The 23,335-nt window shown below is 54.1% G+C and overlaps 1 protein-coding gene across 3 annotated transcripts in view; it reads right to left on the reverse strand.

Annotated features, from left to right (window-relative positions):
• The window catches only part of KCNIP3 (potassium voltage-gated channel interacting protein 3), a 91,201-nt gene that overhangs the window by 36,881 nt on the left and 30,985 nt on the right, over nt 1-23,335 (reverse strand). The window contains exon 1 of one of the 3 annotated variants that reach the window (XM_055242349.2): nt 3,870-3,976. The exons of the other annotated variants lie outside the window; for them this stretch is intronic. Coding sequence (XP_055098324.1) covers nt 3,870-3,972 — 103 coding nt within the window. The 5' untranslated portion in view covers nt 3,973-3,976. Of the gene's footprint in view, nt 1-3,869; nt 3,977-23,335 lie in introns of those variants that run through there. 3 annotated transcript variants of the gene reach the window in all.

Consider the following 23,335-nt stretch of genomic DNA (forward strand, 5'->3'; position numbering starts at 1 on the left):
CTGGCTTCAGAGTTCGCTCACCCCTGATGACACTGAACACTGCTCAGGAGAAGTGGCTGCAGTGACTCCCCCATGAAGTCACCCAGAGAAAGGGACTGATGGGGGACCCAGCACAGAGAGTCCCCCAAGAAACTCCTAAAAATCCCAGTGCCTGGGATCCACCCAGAGATTTAGAGTTCAATGCCCCAGGGTGGGCACGGTGGGTATTTTTTAAAGTTCCCAGGTGATTACGATGATAATGTACAGCTCAGTGAAGAGCCCACTGGTCCCCCCCCTCCACTGCCACGGCTCCTCACTCACTCGGCTCCACCCACCTACCCTGATGACACCGAGCACACCCCACCTCCAGCTTCTGTACTCTCTGCAGCAGCCCCCACCCCTGCTGCTCCAGGCCCCCTGCTCGGTGCCCATCCAGGCAGTAGCTCTCACAGGACCTGGCCTCAGGCTCACCAGCAGGGGCTGGAGCAGAGGGGATAGGAGAAGGCTCCAGTTCTCCCTCTTAGTCAGCAGGTTCCCTCATGAATTTAACAAATCCTCCCCGAGCTGCTGCCTGGTGCCAGGCACTGTTATAGGCACAGGGTGCTAACATGACCAGGACAAAGTCCCTGCCCTCAGCTGGGGGAGACAGACCACGAACTAATGACCATGAACTAATGATAAAGAAGCTGAGATACCAGTATCTTAAACGGAGTGACAAGGCTGTGCAGAAAAATCAAGTGTGTAAGGGAGTCTCTGCTCCTACAAGGAATGTGCTAGGAGCCCAGAGCCACAGAGGGACGAGGAGGACCTTTATGTCACCAGCACATCAGGAATGCTGCCCGCCGGGGCCCACCAATACCCTCCACCAGCAAGGCTCCACGGAGAGCCACAGGGGCGAGCCTTCGAACACTTTGGGAACACAGATCCCCTTGAGAACCGTATTTCGGCACTCCAGGAAGAAGCACCAAACACGCAATCCTGCCCATAATTTCAGGAGCTTTATGGACCTTCTGGGCTGGGACCCCACTGTGTTAAACATGGAGTGTCAGGCACCATAGCCCTTCAGATGCAGACCCCACCCCCAGCCCAGCCCCACAGGGTCCAGGTCCCAAAGCCAAGATGAGATCCCCCTGATGGCCTTCGGGGCCGTCCCAGCAGCTCCAAGCTCTCACACCCTTGCCGAGGCGAGGCTCCTGGATGGCAGGCAGCTTCTTCATCTCTGATATCCTGTAGGTCACCAGGGAAGGAGGAATCCTAATTAAGCAGACAGGATGAGGACTGCCTTTCTGCCACCCAGAGTCTGTCACACTGAGGCTAGCCTGGCCTCTGGCCAGGCCCATGCCCTGCTGCCCATTGATTTGCCCTGGTGGTCAGGACAGCCATGCTACCACCCCGGGCTCAGCCCCCTTGTCCATGGATCAAGGGGCGAGCCTCCTGCTCCATTACTGCTCAGGAAAAGTGACTGAGGTGACTCTTCCATGAAGTCATCCAGGGAAAGGGACTGATGGGGGACCCAGGGCAGAGAGGAAGGCTTTTTGACTGCTGCATGTATTTCTAGAAGGCTGCATCCCCAGAACCCAGATCCATTAGTTCCTAACAATCCCCAGGGCACCATAACTCTGGTCTATTACAGATGAGAACCACGGAGGCTCAGAGAGGACAAGAGACCACTCTGACTGCACACGCGCAGGCTTGGAGGGGAGCTAGGGCAACAGTCCCCTTCCGGCCTCCAGCGGCGCTGAGGATAGCTCACATCCAGGCTGGTGGGACAGCCTGGGCTCCTCACAGCTCATCTGACAGTTCCTTAGACACTGCCTGGCCAATGGGAGCTTCCAGGCCCTCGGCTGGCTAACACCATTCCCCACCAACAGAACATCTGGAACTCACGACGCCCTCTCTCTGACGGGGGTGGGGGTGTCTGAGTGAGAGAATGGCTGCAACCATGAATCAGTGCTGTTATTGTGAGTATCACTCACATACTCATTGCTAGTATCCCTGATAAGCACAGCTCACAAAGCCTGCACATTTATTATCCATGCAATCTCCACTGACTGGTTCAAGCCTGCCACAGCCCTAGTGAGCAGGAATTCTTATCAGCCCCACTTTACAGATGGTGAACTGAGGCTTGGACTGTTTAAGGGATTTTTACAGCCAGTTTATGAAGGTGACAGGATCTCAGCACAGGCCTGGCTGACTCTGAGGCTCTGAGCTCCCCGAACTGGATCAAGACCCCAGAACTCCAGGGGTATGAGTGGGCACATACACCAGAAAACGGAGACTCATGGGAGCCTGAATGGGGTTTTTGGCAGGTGGAATAAACCATCTGTCGTCTTGTGCATATTGTCCACCTTGCAAAGAAACCTCCTCAGAAATCACAAAGGCAAATTTCACACTGCCCCCGACTGTGGGTGAACCCGCTGTTAGGAAGGTCTGAAGTACTAAGTGAAGTGAGGCTGGCTGTTGCTCCTGGCCACTGGAGGCCCCGAGGATCAGGGAAGAGCAATGGAGAGGTCACGGCTTCCCTGGGCACCAGCCACCCCCCACGCCCACCCCAGCCTCCAGATGGGGAAAGAAAATGGGACAAGGGGACAGGGGATGGCAATCCCTGCAAGAGGCACGGTCCTCTGAGGCATAGCAGCACAGGACGCTCACCCCTCCACACTCTGCCCCAATCCCAGCACCTGTATTTTCCACGAAGTTCCCTGTCACAGATTCCCCCTGCCAGGGCCAGCATCCGGCTGAGTGAAGGCCCAGCCTGGGACACTTTCTCCCCCATCTCCAATCCAAAGCTCCTGGTGGCACCCCTCTGAACCACCTGGAGCAAGCCCTTTCTCTCTGGGCCTCATACACTCACCAAGAGAGAAGGTGTGGCAGAGCCCAGTGGCTTCTGAGGGGCATGTGGCCGTGGACTTTGGGGAAAGAGCCAGCCTTGGACACCAAAGGTAGAATGGAGGGAAGCCTTGTTTCCTGCCCCTTCCCGCCCTCAGCAGCCCTTCGCAGGAACTCGGGGCACATCCCCATGCCCGAGGGGCTGCTGGGCAGCTCCTAGGCAGGGGCAGCCTCGCTCTCTCTCATTCTCAGGCCTCTGGGTCTCAGTACTGAGAGCTGGAGCCCGGCAAGGTCAGCAGAGTGCTGGGGCAGGCAGGATGCCCATGTCCTCGGAGAGGGCAACAGGGACGAGAACAGGACGAGATAGCCCCTTCCCCACGGCCCAGAGGTGCAGGGCCTTTTTGAACAGGGGAAAAGCTACATCCCTGGCTTCAGGGTCCCCTTCAGAACCAGGTGTACCATGGAAGGGCCCCAGGGGGCCGTCAGTGTCTGATCCAAGTGTGGGTCTGTCTCCTCAGTTAATATTTTATTGAGACAGAAATGTGGCGCCTGCGGGTTTGGTTACTGATCCCATGGGCTTGAACCTTGCTTGGGGAGGGGTAACTGGATGCCAGGTGCGGGGGGAAAGGGGACGCCCCATCACACGGCAGAGGCCTCAAATCTCTCCCCACCGCCGGCTGCCAGGTGCCCTGGGCTGAGGGTCCTTCCTGTCATCTGCACCTTGCGCCACCTCCCGCTACAGGGCGACCCAAGCCGGTGTGCTCACCAAGAGCGCTCGGACTGCAGGCCTAGGACGGCAGGGGCTGTCCGCTCAAGGTGTCACCAGGCGCCTCGCTCACACCCAGCCCAAGCGCTGCGGCATCGTCCCCTCTGGGGCTTCCTGGAGCCCAGGCCCTCCACGTCTCCTTAGTCCCAGGCCCAACCCTCCGGAGCCGGGAGGGGGCGGCGGCCCAGGCCGCTCCTCGCCAGACCAGTGCACCCCGGCGTGCGGGTGCTGGTCCCTCCCTCCAGACCACTGGTCTCCCGCGGAGGCGGCGGAGGGGCGAGTGGCCACGCGTTACCTTCCATGGATATGGGCTCCAGGATGCCGAACTGCTTGAGGACGGCGATGAACAGCAGCACCACCACGGCCATGGCGCACAGCTCCATGCCCTGGATGCCCATGGCGAGCCGGACTGCCTGGGGCCCTGGGGCCCGGGCGCACCCCTCGCCCGCGCGCTGCCTCGGAGGCGCCAGGGCCCGTGCAGCCCGCACGGCCTCTCGGGGGCGGCGACGGCTCACATGCCCCCAGCAGGCGGGGCTGCGGGGTTGGCTGGGCCGGGGCCCCGCGGAGGGCGGCGGCGGGGAGCGGGTCTGGCCGGAGGCTGGACGCGGCGGCTGGACGCGGCGGCCGAGCCCGAGCGCAACTTTCCGAGTCAGCCGGCAAACTTCGAGGCGCGGCGGCGCGAAACGCAGCGCGGACGGCCAGCGCGGGCCAGCGGCGCCTCCATGCCCGGCGCGGGCGCCGCGCCTCTGTCGCCCCCTCTCCAGCCCCGCGGGCGCGGGGTCGCGGGGGCGCGGCGGCGGCGGCGGCGGCGGCGGCGGGGGTCCCGGGCACTCCCGGCCGCCCCAGCCTCCATGCCGCTCCCCGCGCGCTCATTGGCCTAGGCGCGGCGGCCACTCCGGGAGGCGTCCCTGCGGCCCCCCCGCGCCAGCCCGGGAAAGGCGGAGGGAGCCGGCCCCGCCCCGCCCGGCACGGGCCAGCCCGGGACGGAGTCTGGCGCGTCGCCACCGCTGCTCCGCCAGCCCCCGGAGGCCGCGCGGTCGGCGGTTTCTCCCACGCGCAGGATGGGGGCCGAGGGGCTGGAGAGGGGCCGGGAGCCCGAGAGGAGGGGGCGGTGGCTGCGCTCTCCCGGGGAGGCGCTGAGCCGGGCCCGCCCCGCCCCTCTGGCCTGCGCGGAGTCGGCAGCTGGGGATCCGGGAAGCCCTCACTCCCGGGCGCATTTCCCGCAACCCGGGTCCTCCGCCAGAGATTAAACTGGGCCCGGGCTGGCCCCCTTTGAAAATGCAGAAGTTGGTTTCCAAAGTTCTCCCGTTCCGGAAACCCGCGTGCGCTCGGGGCTTTAGGGGAAGTGTGGGCTTTGGCCCTGGCGTCTGCGGAACGGAGCTTGGTCGCTGACTTTGCTGCGTGACCTTGGTGGAGTCACGGACTCGCAGCCGACGCCGCCGCCTGCTCCGCAGAGAGAGGGAGACGCCCGCCTTCGGGCGGCGGGGAAGAGCTAAGCGGATGCGGAGTGCCACGCATGGGCAGGGCAAGGGCATGCTTATTCGTTTGTGGGTGGCTTTCTTCCTGCCGGGGGCTGGTAAAGGAGGGGAAGCCGCTAAAAGAAAGGAGAAAATAGGAGAGGACCAGGCGTGGCCGGGCGGAGCCCGGGGTCCTCGGAGCCGCGAGGCCGGAGACCTGAGCCGGGAGCTTGGCCCTCTACTGCCCTCCAGCGGGCGCGGCGCACTGCGGGCATCCCCGCCGGACGGACTCAGCGCGGGCAGCGCGGCTACGGCCCGCACCTCATCCTTCCCGCTGTGTTAGCCAAGGGAGAAATCCAGCTCCGCTCCACGCCTATCAGCGCGAGTCCTGTTTGGACTCACGGCCTGAGCAATTGCAGCTTCCATCTAGGGAGCCTCTGCCACTCACTCGGCCATTCATTCAGCTGATGTTGAGCATAACACAGTGCTTGGTCCCAGGCACAGAGCTCGCTGCCTGGGTGGGGTGGGAGCCGCAGCGCGTGGCTGCGAGGGCCCCCTGGAGCGCGCCTATGTGTGCCAAGCCTTTGAGCTTACGTGTGATTCTTAAAGGGCTCCCCCAGTGGGCATTCCTCTTCCTCCATTTTACGGGGGAGGAAACCTAGGCTAGAGGGCTAATTGCGTGAGGGGCACAGGGACAGCCAGGCCTGCGGAGTCCGGAGCGGGGACTTTCCCGTGACACCAGCCTGTTTCTGGTGGGAACTGAGCGGGAGAGGGGCTGCGCAGTGCAGCCTCACTGTATCACATGCCTAGTTAAATGTCTGAGCCGTTGGCGATAAAGAACTATAAATGCATAGCTTTTAATTCTAGTTAATTGGGATGTGGTGATTCTCCACTGACCAAAGGCAAAAGTTCTAAGCATAGAGGCTAACAATCCCCAGAGAAAACAGCTCTGTTGGAGCAGAGCTTTTAAGGTTAAAGAGCCTCCTGCAATGTAATTTACACACTTAAGTGCTGAGCAAGATCCAGCCTGTGCCCAGGTAGTGCCGGCTCAGCCTCCATTAGTGACCTGTGAAAGCCTAGTGGTACATAACCCCTCTAAGCCTCAGTTTCCTCATCCATAAAATGGGAACAATAATCCAGCCTCTCCAGGGGCTTGAAAGGATGGAATGAGATGCAGGCTGGCACGTGGCGGGGGCTCCAATGGCCCCTGCAATGCACCCTCAGAGCTGCATGTGCCCAGCTTCACAGGGTGACACGTGTCAGATTAGATAGAGAACTGAGCATGCAAATGAGGCCATCTTGGGGGTCCTGAGGCTGGCCTCCAAGCCTCTTCTCTGCCTCTGTTTCCCTGGGTGCTCCTGAGCATCTTCCCAGTTCCCAGTGAGAGCTCCGATGACTGCCCATAAACCCTGAGCTATAAACAAGACATTGATCCTCTGGCTGTGCCATGTAAAATATTAACAACGCCTAAGTGGATACCAGGCCTGAGAGCAGAGTGTCCACGCGGCATTAGCCGCCTGGGCTACGGGCCTAATGGATGGGGAGCTGACTCCCAGGCTCACTCACCAGCGTGGGCCCACTGAGGCTGGGCTGAGGGTCTTATCACACTCCCCTTCCCTGGGACTTGGAGAAGGAAGCCAGAGGGGGAGCCCTGAGGCCCCGTGTACCCCCTCCCCTGCCACCCATGAAGTGCCTTCCCAGGTGACTGTCTGCCCTGGCGTGCATTTCCTCCATCCCCAGCACACCCCAAGTGCCTCCATGTGGCAGTATGCTGCGTGTGGGTGGCACTTATTGCTTTGAGGGAAGCACAGGCTGAAGGTGAGGGACACGCAAAAAAACCTCTTCAGGGCGGGGAGTTAGGGAAGGACTGCCCCAGAGGCGGGGACAAGTTGAGGGGCAATGTGGAGGGAGCAGTTCACTGGTCCTTGGGGTGATTGGAGAAGGCTGGGGCCCTGAGCCCTCCCCTGAAGTCCTCAGGATGACTAGGAGACAGGGATGTCCTGCATCTTGCTCTAGTTTAGGAAGTTTTCAGAGGAAATTGCTTTGGGGTTGGGGTGGAGGGTCACTCCAAACCTGGACATGCACCCCACACCTGAGGCCACAACCATGGCCGGAATATTGAAGCTGCCACTCCAGTTCTGTCTCCAAGAAGCCAACCCAGATTCTAGCAGCCCTGCCTTGGCTGCCTTTGCCTGTGAACTAGCACACACCCGCCTGGGCCACACTCTTCCTCCCTGCATTTTGGCTCTCTGCCCCGGCATCTTCCGTCTTGTTACCACAGCTGCACTGGCGGTTCCCAGGGCCTGGGACTCTGTCAGTTTGACCGACATTCCCTGGATGTCCCATGCTAACTGTTCCTGACCACCTAGCTGCGCAGGGATTTCATGAGGTCTCCTGACTCATAAGGGCGGGTCTGGGCTGGATGCATGCTGTTTGAGGGACCCATTCCGTGAAAACCGCTCAGCACACTGGTCCAGTCCCAACTCTCCGGAGTGGGGCTGGGGGAGGCCTGCCTTATTCTAGTTTAGTTCTTGTGCTTTCTACTGGGCAAAGCAGGCATTATTCAATTTATTTATTTTTCCCATATTTCATAGAAACCAGACAAGAATGCCCAGGAGTGGAATTTCACACTCTCAAGGCTCCTCAAACTCAGTACCTCCAAAGCTGACCTCTTCATCCTCTCCCAACCTGCCACTCCCTAAGTCTCCCCATCTCAGCTATTCAGCCAAAACCCCGGCTCTTACCTTGGAATATCTGCCTGTCCCCACCCCTGTCCAGCCTGTCACCACACTCTTGCCCTGTGCCTCCTCGTCCATCTTTGCCCCACCGCCACCAGCCCAGCCGCAGCATCGTTCTCCCTCCTGGACTCCCGACATGGGTCCCCAGTGCCTCTCCCCACCTCCACTGTGGTTCTCCTCCTACCTCTTCTCGGTTCAGCAACCAGCATGATCATCTCAAGACAAAAATCAGACCGTGCCCCTTCCCAACTGGAAACCACCAGGGGCCCCGTGGTTCAGCACTGGCCGTGTTTGCCTGTGTGGCTCGTGACCACACCCCAATTTCCTGTCCCAGCCTCAGTGTGGTGACTTTGGAGGTTGGCTCAATCAGTGTCAATTTCTCTTTTCCACTCCATACCACCCCTCTGCTGCCAAAGTGATTGGCTCAGGGATGGCCACCAGACGGGAGCCAGGATAGTGAGAGCCCTCCATGAGACTGGCCCGGGGAAAAGCAGGCGATTATAGTAGCTAAGCGGCCAGGCTGCCACCATGTGGGAACAGCGGGCCTGAGAACGGAGTCACCTCAGGAGAAAACACAGCGAAAAATGAAGACAAAGAGATCAAGTCCAGTTGGCAATGCTGCGTGCCCCACGACACATCTAAGCCTGTGTCTTTCAGACATATGAACCAATCAATCCGCCAACTGTGGCTTAAGCCAAAGTGAGTTGAGTTGCTGTCCCCTGCAGCCAACAGGGTCCTAGCTAATGCATTCTCCACTACTCACGGAACAAAGACCACAGTCCTAAGAAGGCCCCTAATCCAAGCAGCTAAAGCACTTACTATGTACCAGGTGTTTCAACATCATTCATCTCCTCATTCCTCACAGTTCTGTTAAGGTAAGAACTGCAAAGGAGGAAGAAGTTGAAGCATAGAGTGGTTAATGCTTTGCTTAAGGGCACACAGCTGATAAACCAGAGTCAGGATTTGAACCCAAGCAGTCCAGCTCCAAAGCCTATGATTTCAATTCAACCTTGCCCCCCATGGCTGGGCCCCTCCTCTCCCTTGCTCATGTGGCTCTGGTCACACTCGCAGCTACCAGAATGAGCCCAGCACTCTCTCATCTCAGGGTCTTCGCACACTTCTGTGAACTGTGAACACTTTTCCTCCTCTCTGTCTTTGCCCAGTTTATGCCTCATCATCCTTGGGGTCTGCACTCTAATGTCACTTCCGCAGAGTCACCTTCCTAGATCTCCTCCGTCATCAGTATCCACCCCACCCCCGTCCTTTTCCCTCCTTGCAGTTACTGCAATGGGAACGTAGATATTTGCTTATGTGTTTATTTGTTTCTGCTCTCCCACTAGACTGCAAGCTTCCCGAAGGGATGGCTATTGCCTGCCTTGTATAAATATTTATTATAATTGATAGGGTTCACATGACACCTTTTCCCAATTGTTTCAGCACAGGGTGCCCTGGTGTCACTAGCAAGAGCACAGGCCTGGGAGTCCAGGAGAACCAGGGCTGAGTTCCTGGTCCCAACCCTAGCCTGTTCATGGACTTGGCCACAGCACATTGCCTTTTTGAGCCTTCCTTTCCTCCTTGTAAAATGGAGTCACTTGGTGATATTTACCTGCCTGTTGCACAATGGGCTATGGATATGAAAGTGTCTCAAGACGCGCAAGAGAGACCTTGTTTCTGGAGAGCCTGTTTCCTCAGAACCAGGACAACCTACAAAATGACACCAAGGAAGCCCAGCTATCTTGACCTTAGAGTATTGCCCAAGCCCTCTGTATTAGTCCATTCTCACATTGCTATAAAGAAATCCCTGAGACTGGGTAATTTATAAAGAAAAGAGGTATATTCATCTCATGGTTCCACAGGCTGACCAGGAAGCTTGGTGCTGGTATCCTCAATCATGGTGGAAGGTGAAGGCGGAGCAGGCATGCCTCACATGGCAGGAGCAGGAGCAAGAAAGAGAGTGAGCGGGGAGGTGCCACACACTTTTAAACACCCAGGTCTCACAAGAACTCACTCTCTATCGTGAGAACAGCTCCAAGTGGATGGTGCTAAATCATCAATGAGAAACAACGCCATGATCCAGTCACCTCCCATGGGGCCCCACCTCCAACATTAGGGATTACAATTCAACTTGAGATTTGGGTGGAGACACAGACCCAAACCATATCGCCCTTGAATCGGACCCCCAGGGGCCGCACAGAACCCTTTCACGCAGCCTCTGCTCTGGCCCAACTTCACATGAAATCTGGGAGGCTTATGGCTACAGGTAACAGAAAACCCCATTCCTTGGCTTAAATCATAAGGAAATGTACTATGTCACACGTGGGAAGTCCAGCCAGAGGGTGGCTTCCGGGGCAGCCAGTTTAGATGCAGTGGTATCAGCAAGAACCTGGGCTCTTGCATCTAACTACACTACCAGCTTTAGAGCATCTACCTTAACCACAGCCTGTTCCCATCATGATCACAAAACAGATGCCTAATTCCAGATATCACATTCCGACATGATACTGTCCAAGGGGAGAAGAAACCATCTCTTCTGGCATCTCTTACTGTGAGAAAGACTTTCCCATAAACTTCTCATGAAAAATCCCCTCATGTTTCATTGGCTACAATTGTGTCACACGCCATGCCGAAATCAATTGCTGGCAACAGAAAAGAGGCCACCACTGTGGCAGAGACTGCCAGCTTGCCACCAAAACCCATTCTCCTCTCTTCTACAGTAACAAAGTTTTAGCTACACGTGTGACCATCTAGCAGGGACTGCATTCCCCAGGCCTCCTTGTAATTAGCGTGGATGTGCGTTGTTGCCAAAGGAAGCTATGAATGCTGCTTCGGGGACGGAGGTTTTGTTTTTGTTTGTTTGTTTGTTTGTTTGTTTTTGAGATGGAGTTTTACTCTTTTTGCCCAAGCTGGAGTGCAATGGCACCATCTCAGCTCACTGCAATCTCTGCCTCCTGGGTTCAAGTGATTCTCCTGCCGCACCTCCTGAGCAGCTGGGATTACAGGTATGCACCACCACGCCTGGCTAATTTTGTATTTTTAGTAGAAACGGGGTTTCGCCATGTTGGCCAGGCTGGTCTCAAACTCCTGAACTCAGGTGATCCACCTGCCTTGGCATCCCAGAGTGCTGGGATTACAGGCATGAGCCACCGTGCCCGGCCTGGGACGGAGGTCTTAAGATGGTAAGTGACTCTCCTACTTGTTCTCTCTTCTCTTTTCCCACTGGCTGGAACTCACACTTGTTGGTGACCAGCCTCAGCCATGCAGATCTTAGGGGTTAGGGGAGAACACAGCCACAGGGTGGAAAGGGCCTGGGTGCCTGAATGGTTGCATGGAACAGAGCCTCCCACCAATCTAGAACTCTCACCTAGGGGGAAAGGGAGAAAGAAATACACTTTTTTTAATGCCTTAAGGAAAGAGATGAGATCAACTAAGAGCTATCGATTTGGAAATAGAGGTGGAAAGAGAGATGGAGAGACCAGGTATTGAAGGCTTATTCACAGTGTTGGAAAAGCCAATTGCTTTTGGACCAAACAGAAGAGATAAGACTGATGTTACTGGGTTTTGGGGGTCTCATTATTACAGCACCTGGTCTGACCTAATTATTATCATAATTTTCAATCTTTTTCTTTTTTTGACAGGGTCTTACTCTGCCACCCACGCTGGAGTGCATTGGCACAATCTCAGCTCACTGTGACCTCCGCCTCCTGAGTTCAAGTGATTCTCCCACCTCAGCCTCCCAAGTAGCTGGGATTACAGGCATGTGCCACCATGCCTGGCTAATTTATCTGTGTTTTTTTGGTAGAGACAGGGTTTCACCATGTTGGCCAGGCTGGTCTCGATCTCCTGATCTCAAGTGATCTGCCTGCCTCAGCCTCCGAGAGTGCTGAGATTACAGGCTTGAGCCACCATGCCTGGCCTGACCTAATTACCACAAACATGATGATCAGATCAGTCAGGCCTGGCTCCCCTTGTGGCTGAAGGAGGAGGGGAGACACCTGAAACTGGGGCCAAAAGCAGAGCTTTTAGAAGAGGAAGAAGAGAGGGAAAGATTGGGGCAGATAATCAGCAGTGTCTGCACTAACTCCCAGCTCCTTATGGTATTTAGGCACAGGGCCCAGAGCCTCATCCTCCACCTGCTGAGTCAAGATAGCAAGTAAAGAGCATCAACTTCCTCCAAGGCAGGTCTTTACGAAGGCTCCAGGCTGTGTCCCATCGGCCTGTGCAGATGGGTCTCTCTTTGGATGGGGCTTAGACAAGTCAATGCTGCAAGCGCTTATGAAGCCTTTTCTCTGGGGATGGGCCTTCGAGGGGTCATTAGAAAAGTTCCTCAAACTCAAGAATACCTGCTGCCATTTGCTGAACAAGTACTTGTTAGGTGCTTTACACCAATGTCCTGATTTCCTCCTCACATCAACCTCACGGATAAAGGAATTGACATCATTTACCCCTGTGGCAGAGACTTCTGATTGCTGATTTCATGTCACCTCTCTCCTTCTTCCCCTCGAGTAGACTCCTTATCTTGTTGGAATTGCTTCTCTGCCTTTTGGCTAAGATCAAATCTAATTTCGTTGGGGGCGACAGTGTTCTTTGCCACAGAATTACATTTCCCGGGGTCTTTGTGGCTAGATGGCCATGTGATATAGTTTGGGCCAATGGGACATAAATAGAAACCATTGGGTAGGGCTTTTAGGAAACCATCTTTATGGAAGTGGGAAGGACTCAGCTAGCATACTCTTGTTGCCATTTCTCCCTCCTCATTTCTGGGATGGGCTTATGATGACTGTCCCTGGAACCATGAAAGAAGGACACAGGTTCCTGGGCTCTGATGGCTGGAGCCGCCAAGCTAAACCTCTGGATATCTCATTGCTTGAGAAAGCTAAACTCGTCTCATTTAAGTCACCATAATTAGGTGTTCTGTTTCACAAAGCTAACGTCAACCTCAAATGGATTCTAAGGTGGAGAAACTGAGCCTAAGAGATGTGCCCAAGTGTGCACGGCTGGTGAGAGGCAGAGCTGGGGTTTGAACTCAGCCTGAAGGCAGCGCCACAGTGACATGCTGCCCCATGGCCCCTGCCTCCCCACCCACCTCCTGCCCTGGCTGTGCCGATGCCTCGGGGCCTCTGCCTTGCCTGGTGTCTGCCTGCTCCTCGTGGGCCGTCAGTCTTGGGCCTGTGTCTCCTCCCACAGGCCTAATCCCTGACTGAGAAGCATTCACTGTTTGTTTTCCTGCTTCCCCCACCACCTCCAGTTTCCCACACTGTAGCCCCGTGGTTGGGCCTGGACTTTCTTGGCCCCAGTCCTCATCAGCACCCCCAGCCTAGCTGCCCGCCTTTCTACTCTGGCCCTGCTTTTCAGAGAAGTCTAGAAGCAGAAAAACCCGTCACGAGGACAGCGGAGAGCTTGGGTGAAAGATGAGGGTGGCCTGGACTCAGGTAGCGGCAGAAGGACTGGAGAGGTGGGGACATCATCAAGGGGAAGTAATAAAGCCAACAGACCTTGGGCAAGTAACTTAGCCTCAACATCACTCGATTTCTGCAACTATAAAATGGGAATGATAGTAGTGCATATGTCTCAGAGTGAGTGGGAAGGTGACATCAATTAGATGTATGAAGCACTTTAGAATAAAGCCTTGGTCCATTTGAGGTACTCAATAAGGGCTGTAGCATCAGCTGTTATGATAGAGAAAGGATTCATTTTATATCCCAATGACACGCTCAGAGACCTAGCAGGAACATTGATGAGTTTGAATAAATTTGTATTTTTAACCATACAGACATCATTCCCTCCCCCGCCCCCTCAAATCCAGGAAAGGAAGGTTCCACGCATGATAGAGTAGGTGGCATCAGACTAATCTGACCACTGAAAACAACACTAGGACCTGGATAGAGTTTGTAGAGCAACTCTAGGAGGGCACTGGACAGCAACAAACAGAGGGCAACGATCCTCGAGAAAAGAGAATTGCACTGAATGGACCCCACAGTTCACTTCATCTTTATCTTTGAGTATATTCTCCAAAATCCTGTGCATACAAGATCTCCCAGCACTGGTGGTCACGCTGGATAAAGGAAATAGAGCTCAGAGTTCAAGGCTGCTAAGGCAGCTAACATTTGAGGTGATGGGGGTCTGGAAAGGAGGGAGCCACAGAGAAAAAGTAGCCCCCAAAATCTGCATGAAAAGATCCTTTGGGGCCTTGGCTAATTGCTAGGCTCTGCATTAGTAGGGAGAGACTCTGGAGTGCTTGCAGGGAACAGCTGCCGTGATGTTGAGAGCAGAGCAAAGATCCCAGGGGTCAGACAGCACTGAGGAAATACGGAGGTTCAGGCCCACCCACAGACTGGTGAACACCCTGGGCTTTCTGTTGAGACCTCAGAAAAGCCATTTGTTAGGATTAAGATCACGCCTTAAGAGAAGAGCTATACTCTATGAATAAGGAAAAAAGCTGAAACAGACCCGCCCTAACAAAGGCTAAAAGCAAACTTCGACAGGAATGGTATGATTTGCCAGAAATTTAAATGCCCCCCAAAACAAAACTCAATGCTCTTTATAGGCAGGTAAGTAAATCCAGGGCCTATATAACGTATCACTCACAATTTCCAGCATGCAATAAAAAATTGTTAGACATGAGAAGAGGGAGAAAGTGGCTGATTATGAAGTCAATAGAAATAAAATCCAGAGATGACTAAGATGTTTAAGTTAGCAGATAAGGACATGGTTCAAAATAACTATGATAAATATGTTTTTAAAAATAGAAAAAAGAAATGGATAAAATAAGTGAAAAGTGTAGTTTAAAATTTAACAGAGAATTTGGACCTTGTATCATTGAAGGCTTGATCAGAGACGTGGAACCACTATGATTGATATGGAATCTGGGCTTTGTTATAAGAATGAGACCTTGTATAGTTGTGGAAGCCGGGGAAGAAGTCTTATTGAGGGCTGTTGCCTCTGCATATGCCTGAAGTTGCTGTAGGTCAGCAGGACCAGAAAATGGGAAGAGAGACTGGACATGAAGTAAGATACAGTGAGAACAAACTGGAACTCAAAAGGACAAACTAGAATCCACATCTGTCTCTCACTGCCCCTAAACCTGACAACATGGGTGACCTGCAAAAGAAGTTCACACTGTCTGTCACAGAGCTACAGTGTTCAACAAAAAATTACAAGACATGGCAAGAGACAAGGAAGTGCAAATACAGCAGATGATAATAAAGGAGGAACAGAGGAACAAAAAGGCATGTGACAAATAGAAAACAAGTAGCAAAATGGCAGTGTAAATCCAATCATATCAATCATTACCTTAAACGTGAATGGCCTAAAAATGAATGGAAGAAAAAAGCAGAAAAGAATTTAATGAGGATATGTGGGTCAAAGTAAAAAAGTCTAACAAATGTATAACTAGACTCCCAGAAGAAAAGGAGAGAGAGAAAAGCATGGAATTAGAATTAGAAGAAATACTTAGAACTTGAATAAGTTATGCTAATAATTTTAAAAAATTTAAAGAAATGACAATAGAATTTGAAGAAATTTTCCAAAACTGATGAAAGATATCAAATCACGGGTTTAACAAGCTCAATGAACCCCAGGCAGGATAAATACAAAGAAAACCACAGGTAGGTACATCTGCTATGGTATGGAGATTCTGACATGTGCATGGTCAAACTGCTGAAAATTAGAGGTAAAGAGAAAACCTTAAAAGCATCCAGAAGAAAAACAGACACATTGTACTCAGAGAAATAACAATACAAAAATGATGGTAGACTTCACAACAAAAACCACAGAAGCCAGAATACAATGGAAGAACATTTTTCAAATGTTATTGCTCAAAGAACAATAACTGGCCATCCTAGAATTCTATACCCAGCAAAAATGTCTTTTAAAAAATGAAAGGTAAATTAAGGCATTCCAAGTTAAGCAAAAATTGAGAGAATATATCATTAGTAGATACATTCCACAAGAAGTACTGAACAGGTAAAATTTCCCATGTGGGAGCCACATTCTGGGAATAGATCTTTTCCCATCACAGGAGCTGTGGGATCTCTTAGCATCTCAGGCCAGAATCAGGACCAGTGATCTGAAAGGAAAGGAATTTCATGTTCCTTAATTAAGTAGTTCTGGTTCCCATGGTTCTCATGGTCAGGAAAGACTTGGAAGGTAGGAGAAGACCAAGCTACTTGGCCAAGTGGGGACTTGACACATGCCCAAGTGTTACTGTGATAGCAGATCCCTCACTGCATAGCTCCGGGAATATTCTCCCTTGAGCGCTCAGTGACCTGTTTGATTCCCCCTTGGTCAGGGGAACGAATCTCTCTTCATGCCCCCATCCCCTTACAAGGCATATCCAAATCCCCATCTGTTCTGCCAGAAGTCTGCAAGTATCTAGTAACATTGAACAGGCAATGGAAGGGGAACGTCTGAGGCCAGCTTGTCCTGTGAGCCCCTCACCCTGCTTCCTGGTCCCCAGTGATGAAAGGTTCCCATTTCCTCTCTCATGTGGAGAGTTTCTCATCCCATCTTGGGTCTTTTCATGCCCCTATCCAGATGCAGTCAGGGGAGCTGACCAGTCCCAGCATGGCAGGACTGGGTAAGGCCAGCTGTAGCTCTTCTCTTCATATGCTTAGAGTTTGTACAAGGCCCACCATGTGGGCTTGTGAGTTTCTCTGGGTAAATTTCTGGGTTTTGGCTGAACTTGGCTTTCCCACCTCTCTGTGCTGGCAAGAGGAGAGGGTAGTGATGAGTAGGGAGATCCAAGGGTGTGTGACCTTAGCTGCCTGGCTTCGCACCTCCTTGAGCCTCATTTTCCCTCATCCCCAAAGTGGGGAAGCATTCCTTAACCCCTGCCCACCCTGCATATTGTCATGAGAACCAGGTGCACACATGCCCATGCCAGTGTGCTGTAAACAGGGGCCTGCGGGACATGCTAACTAGTGCGGCACTATTCTAATGCCCCCCCCCCACCCAGTCTAGGCTGGCACCCTCTGCACAGAGTGTACACAGGGAGCACCGCCGGCCAACTCAGAGCCTGCATTCCCCTGGCACTCGCCCCACTCGCACGGGTCATCAATCCTCATGTTTTATGATGCTGACGCAAAGTGCTCTCAAGTCACATCCTCGCTGGTGATCTGTGAAGATCTCTGAACATAAGCATTTCTTTGTTTGAACTTGAGCTGAGGGCCCAAGGGTGTCTTGGGGAATTTCCATCTGGGACGCTTGATGCCAGGATCTCAGCTTCTGCGGTGTCTTCTGACAGCTCAGAGAGGTGTGTGTCTTGCAGATGGCCTGTGTCAGCTGAATGCAGATGAATGACTTGGGAATCAAAACCTTGGGGTCTGAGTCAGAAAGCAGCAGGGGAGCAGCCAGGGTGCTGGGCAGGAGTGAGACACCCCCTATCCAAGTCCCACCTTTGCCTCAAGGAAGCTGGGAGGACTCAGCCACCCATCATGCCCTCAGCACTCAGTGAGGGAATTGGGTAATAATAATGGATAGCAGCAGTGTCATTCATTGCTGTTTACCATGTGCCAGGCACTGTCCTAGGCACTCACTGACATAGTATCATTGAATCCTCACCATGCACCTACGAGCTGTCACAACTGCAACTAACAGAGGCTACAGGACTTGCCCATACTGTCTCTAGAAGCATCAGGATTCTACCCTGAGCACGTGCTCTGAGGAGTCTCTGGAAACACCCAAGCATTCCCTTCTTCGAGGCTAGGTTGGCTGAGGGTGGGCCCTGGTGAGGCCACCATAGGGGAGGAGTCAGGGTCCAGGGCAGTCTGTTTCCCGCAGCAGTAGTGGGAGAATGGCTTTTGATTTTTTTCTCAATCCAGAGGGATGTAAGATTTCAGAGTTAGAAGAGGCCTAAGTTCATGCATTTACTCATTTGACAAATACTTCCCAAGTCGACTCTGTGCCTGCCAGATGTGGCATTACATGCTGCAGCTGCGGCCCTGGCCTCAAGGAGCTTACACTCTAGAGGTACAGGCAGACAGTCAAACAGTTATAAGGGCATGGCCAAGCCTGTGGCCGGGGATTTATCCTCAGAGCAAGGGAGCATTCGTTTGGTTTTTGTTTTCTCTATAACAACCACTCTAGCTGCAGCGTGACTGCATGCAGCGTAGGGGAGCTACAGTGATTTTACCCCAACTCCCATTTCACAGATGAGACAAGTGAGGCCCAGCCAGAGGCTGTCACAGAACTCACGCGAGACAGGGCATTTCACATTCACATAACCTTACATTTTATTAAGCATCTTCACATTTGTCTTCTCCCTTTGTCCCTAAGTCTGGAAGACCCCCAAGGATGTAATTGTGATTCCCATTTAACAGATGAGAAAATTGAGGCCCAAAGGGACAAAAGGTCTTCCCAAACGCAGAGACAAAAAGAGGCAGGGAAGGCTTGAGAACCCAGGTCTGAGATTCCAAAGCCAGGGCTCTTCACCACCCCCACATTGTCTTGAAAATATAAAGAGTATAGTAAAGGCTCTGAGAAGTTCTGTAGTGAAAGAATTTGTGTAGCCTCATCTGACTAGTACTCCCCAAATGTGTTTGCCCACAAAATACCTTTCCACATGACACATATCAATATCCCATGGCCCACACTTGAAGATGAAATGAAATAATGCTTACATTTGTTCTCTTTAATATTAAGGAACACCTCCTCCTCTCCATCCCCTCACCTGTTTTCTGGGACTTCTTTTAGATGAAAGATGAGCATGCTGAACTCTCCTCCATGACTTGTAAGTTCTTTTTGATATTTTCAAAATAAGGGATGACGTTCCGACATGTTGGCCAGGCTGATCTTGAACTCCTGACCTCAGGTTATCCGCCCACCTTGGCCTCCCAAAGTGCTGGTATTATAGGCGTGAGCCACCGAGGCTGGCCAGCCTTATATAAACCTTAAAACAGTTGACTCAGAATAAAATCAGATCATCAATATGTTCCCCTGTTGGTACGCATCTGCCCCGGAGCGCCAGGGCCATTTGTGTGTCACATGCGTGTTCTCGCCTGGCTCTGTGCAGTCCGCTTGAGGGCTCAGGAGGACCGGCCTTTTGCCTATGCTCCTGGGCCCCTGGATTCCTCGGCCTGTGCCTCCTCTCTCTGTCTGAATGCTGAGATGCTGTATTAAGGCTAACTTGAGTGAACTTGCTCAGTCAAAGGGACTTGTTAGCCCTTAAACCAAACCACGGGAAGAGAACGGGGTGGGGATGACCAGAAAAGTCCACTCACACCATGTCCTTCACCTCTCACATGCAGATGCCGCATGTCAGCATCCCTTCTTAAGTGGCTTCTTCCATGTGGCTTCATGGTTGGCTATAAGAAGTTGCCCAGGCCTGCATGTCACAGCCTCTGCATCCCAGTCATGGGGCCTCCCACTGTCAAAATATCTGGGAAGGGATCTCCTTGGCCCAGCCTGGGTCAGGCACCTGCCGTGGTCAGCGGGTATTCCTGTTGTGACTGGCCAGCTGGATCTGGTAAGAAGCTGGGAGCCCTCGTGGCTACCGATGGCAGAACAGGATGTGGAGCACTCTTTGAAATGTGGATAGGTGTCTTTCTGAACAGAAGAAACAATAGCAGCCTTCTGCAAATGTCCAAGCCAAGCTCTGGGGATGGGCGCAGGCAGCAGGGCCAAGGAGGCCTTTAGACATCAGCGTGCACACCTAGCTCAGTCATGGGCCGCTTCTGCTCAGTCTTTTGGCTTCAAATCCGTCTATGTGCTGATGACCCCCAAATGTATCCCTCCAGTTCCAACCCTTGCAGATCCCACCTGCCTCCTTGAAGCCTCTGCTAGGATCTCTTTAGATGTCTCAGACTTGAAATGCTACTGCCAAGCTCCCTCCTCCCCTCGCACCAGGCCAGCTTCTGTTTTTCCCACCACAGTGAATAACAGCTTGGTTCTTCCAGCAGCTCAGGACAAAAGCTTTGGCCTAACTCCTCTCATTCGCATGCAACTGACACCCAGGACATCTGCAAATTCTTTCAGTCCCATCTTCAGAGTGCCTCCAAATGCACCGCTGCTCCCTCCCTCCTCCACTGCCACCCTGGACAGCCACAAAGCCCTGCCGCCCCCTCACCTACCCCTCGGGCTCTGCCTCCACCCTTCGACAGCAGGAGGGGCCTCTCCCGCCAGCTCGCCTCACCCCTGAGCTCTGGCCCTTGCTGCCCTTCTGCCTGCCTGGACAGCTTCCCTTTCACTCTCCCTCATCCCTCGGATCTGTATTTGAACGCCATGTGCCCTGCAGGCCCTGCCCTAGGCACCCCTCCCTTCTTCCCAGTCCTAGGTAATTTCTGCAGCCCTATTCCCTTCCAATATATCGTTTATTCATCAATCTTATTTTATAGCCTATAAGCTCTAGGGGGTTTTGTTCTGTCTGGTTCCCTGCCATGTCCCCAGAGCCTGGGACATTGCCTGCCAGACAGGGAGCCCCACGGCTTCACAATGGGGTGTTCTCAGACCAGAGAGCAGAAGAGGGATCAGTGCCAGCCCAGTGACCTGGGATTGGGAGCCACAGCCCCGGAGCCCTGGCTGAAAGGGCCTTCTGCATCGGTGGCCACTGGCTCCAGGCCAGCTGCACTTCTAGTGACTGTGTGCCTGTCCTCTCGGGCCCCTTGTGGTGTTTGTCTGGCTGTAAGAGTTTTACACTGGGCAGCTGCCCTGGGGGGCACGGATGGGTGAGTCTCCCTTAGCACCGATCAGTGACCCGGACGGGGCCTCGAGGGAGAGGGAAGTGAAGTTGGTGGTGGAGCTCTTGGTAGCGCCTGGTCACCCTGCCCCGAGGGCAGGGCTGGGACACAACACAGTCCCCTAGACTCCACCCCATATGGGATGGCTCTCAGAGGCCGCTGGGGAGCAGCCCCATCCAGAAGACCTGGTGCCCGGGAGATGCTATACATATTGATTTGGCTTCACCTCCACCCCCAGCCTTTGGCAGGGGAGGTCTGGGCTGAGGCCTGTCCAGGGACCCATTCAGGATCAGCCTCCCCTGTCACCTCGAGATGCCGCAGATCCCTGCCCCTCCCTGCCCAGTAGCACTTCAGGGCGCCCTGGGGAGCCCCGGCAAGACCTTCCTGCTCCTGCCTCTTCTCGCCCCAGACCTGCAACTCAATTACTCCCAGCTCACTTCTGCTGCGGCAGCCGGCAGTGGCTGCGGTCGGAGGTGAGAGACATCCTGAGCCCCTCCTAGAAGTGGTCAGAGGCAGGGCAGGGAGGCCAGGATCTGCAGCAGAAAGGGGGAGAGGGGCCCCCGGCAGGGGGGACGAGAGGGGGACCAGAGAGGGGGCGAAGGCCCTGAGTTGGCATTTTCAGGTTTGCGTTTGGAGACAAATAGGAGCTGAATTATTAAAGATGCGCAGGGAAGAGCTGTTTTTAAGAAAGCATGAGTAAGCAGGGGCATCTCACAGCAGCGCCTAGGATCGAAGGCGATCAATGGCCGTAATGGCTGTAAATATTTACTCGGCTTAATTGGGAATGTGCACGCCAGCAACGAATCTGACGCAGGGGTCCATGCCCAGCAGACCCCCGTCAGGCCGGCTTCAGCCTGCTTCCAGGTCCCCCCACTCCCAGCAGCCAGGCCAGCACTGTGTGAGACCAGCGGTGATGGAGCCCCAGCGGTGCAGGTGCCCTGAGGGCACAGGGTCTGTAGTCAGATACAGGGGGGCCCTACCAGCTTGATCACACTGGACAGGCTGCTTAACCCCCCTGTAGGATGGGCTAGTGATGCCCACGTCAGGGCATGTGCGCAAGCCCAGTGCAGTGTCCAGGGTGGCCAGTGCCCAGCGAATGCCAGTCCTGTTGGCCTGGGGCCTGGTGGTCCAGAGGTGGAGGGCAGGTATCAAGGGAGACGCCTGGGCCTCTGCTCTTACCCCAGGCCTTTGGCTTAGTTGAAGTACAGGTTCAGCTTACTCTAGAAAGTGGGATGTTCTCCACAGGAGTGCTATGGGATAAGAAGGTTGTAGGGCCACTCTGAGGCTCAGCTCAGCTCTGGGAGCAACAGCACTAACTAGGCGCTTACTGTGCACGGAGTACTCCTGGGCTAATCACCGTGTTCTAGTTAATCCTCGAAGAAACCCAAAGAGGCAATTTCTTCTCTCATCATAGCCCATGTTAAAGATGAGGAAGTGGAGGCCAAGAGAGGCACGATGACTTGCCCAAGGTCTCTGCAGTCCAAGCCCTCCCACCCTTCCTCGGAACCGCTGGGCTACACTGAGACCCATCCATTCTCTGCCTTCCCCTCCTCTGCAGCTCCCCTCTTCCTTCCATGGGTCACTGAGAGGTGTCCCTGGCCCCGGCCAGCAGCCCGCATTCCTGAGGGCATAGCTAAGGCCCAGCAAAGGCCAGAGCTTGGAGGCAGCTAGAACTGAAAGACATCTGACCTGTGTTTCTTCCTCCAAGGTGTGTGCTGGGGCACACTCTTCCCCACCCCAACAGTCTGGTACTGGGGAGCAATGCCTGCTCAGGCCAGGCTCTCTGGCGGTCAGTTAGCAGATCTGACTGTAGACTGAGAATGCTGCCTCAAGAATAGCACCAGAGCCCTTTCCCAGCACACAGGCACGGCAGTCACAGACGACCTGAAGGTGGTGAGCACACTCACACACACAGGAGTGTGCACACACATGCATGTGCCACACACATGGGTACACACACCTACGCAGGCACACAGCGGCGTCCAGCCCGCCCTCCCCAGATTCACCACTTCCTTTGTGAGATCAGTGCTTGGAAACAGCTCAGCTGCCCACTGCCCGCCCCACCGCTCTCCTCCAGGCGCTCAGACAGAGCCCACAGCCTCTCTGAGTGGGCCTCACATTTCCCAAGCATGACACTGCGGCTCAGTGTGTGGAGCAGCAGCAGCACTGCTCTGGGAGTTAGACCTAAACGACCTCAGACAGCTCACATTCTTTCTCCAGTCCTCAGTTTCCTCATTGGTGCCATGAGAGCTCAGCAGGTCTACGATGAAGGCCAGAGGGGCCGGGGGAGGGGGAGAGTGTGCCATCATGTTTGGCCAATTTTCCCAGTCCCCGGGAAGCTGGTGGGGGCCGGGAGTGGTGCAGGCTTGTGTGTGTGAGATCCTCATGGTGAAGTCCCCATGGGGTGAGGCCGAGATAAACTGCACACGGGCCCTTGCCTCTGCTCTCTTCCCCTGAGAGGGTGTGGGGGCCACGGAGCCCCAGGTCTGTCCAGTACAGGCTGGCAGCAGGTCTGCAAATCTCCCCAGCTCATGTCTGCCCCGACAACCCAACCACAGCAGATTCTACGGCAAGTTTAGCATGGAAGTTTGGGGTGAGTGTTTGGGGTGAGATTGGAAGGGGACCTGCAAGGTGGGAGGCAGAGGGGAAGGCTTCCCTGGCTCCTTCTTCCCTCCCAGTTGGGCTGAGTCCTGCTGCGTGTAGCCTCTAGGGTGCCTCATGCTGTGTGTTGGACGGATGGATGTACTAACAGATGGACGGACAAACCATTCCCTCTCTCAGCCTCGAGCTCTTCCCCTGGAAGATGGGGGCGATGGTGACGCCCCCTGCAGGATTAGCATGAGGACTAGCTGAGGGCACAGATGTGGGCACCAGCACCTGCCCAAGACAGAGAAG

The sequence above is a fragment of the Symphalangus syndactylus genome, chromosome 14, assembly GCF_028878055.3.
Source record: "Symphalangus syndactylus isolate Jambi chromosome 14, NHGRI_mSymSyn1-v2.1_pri, whole genome shotgun sequence".
NCBI lineage: Eukaryota > Metazoa > Chordata > Mammalia > Primates > Hylobatidae > Symphalangus > Symphalangus syndactylus.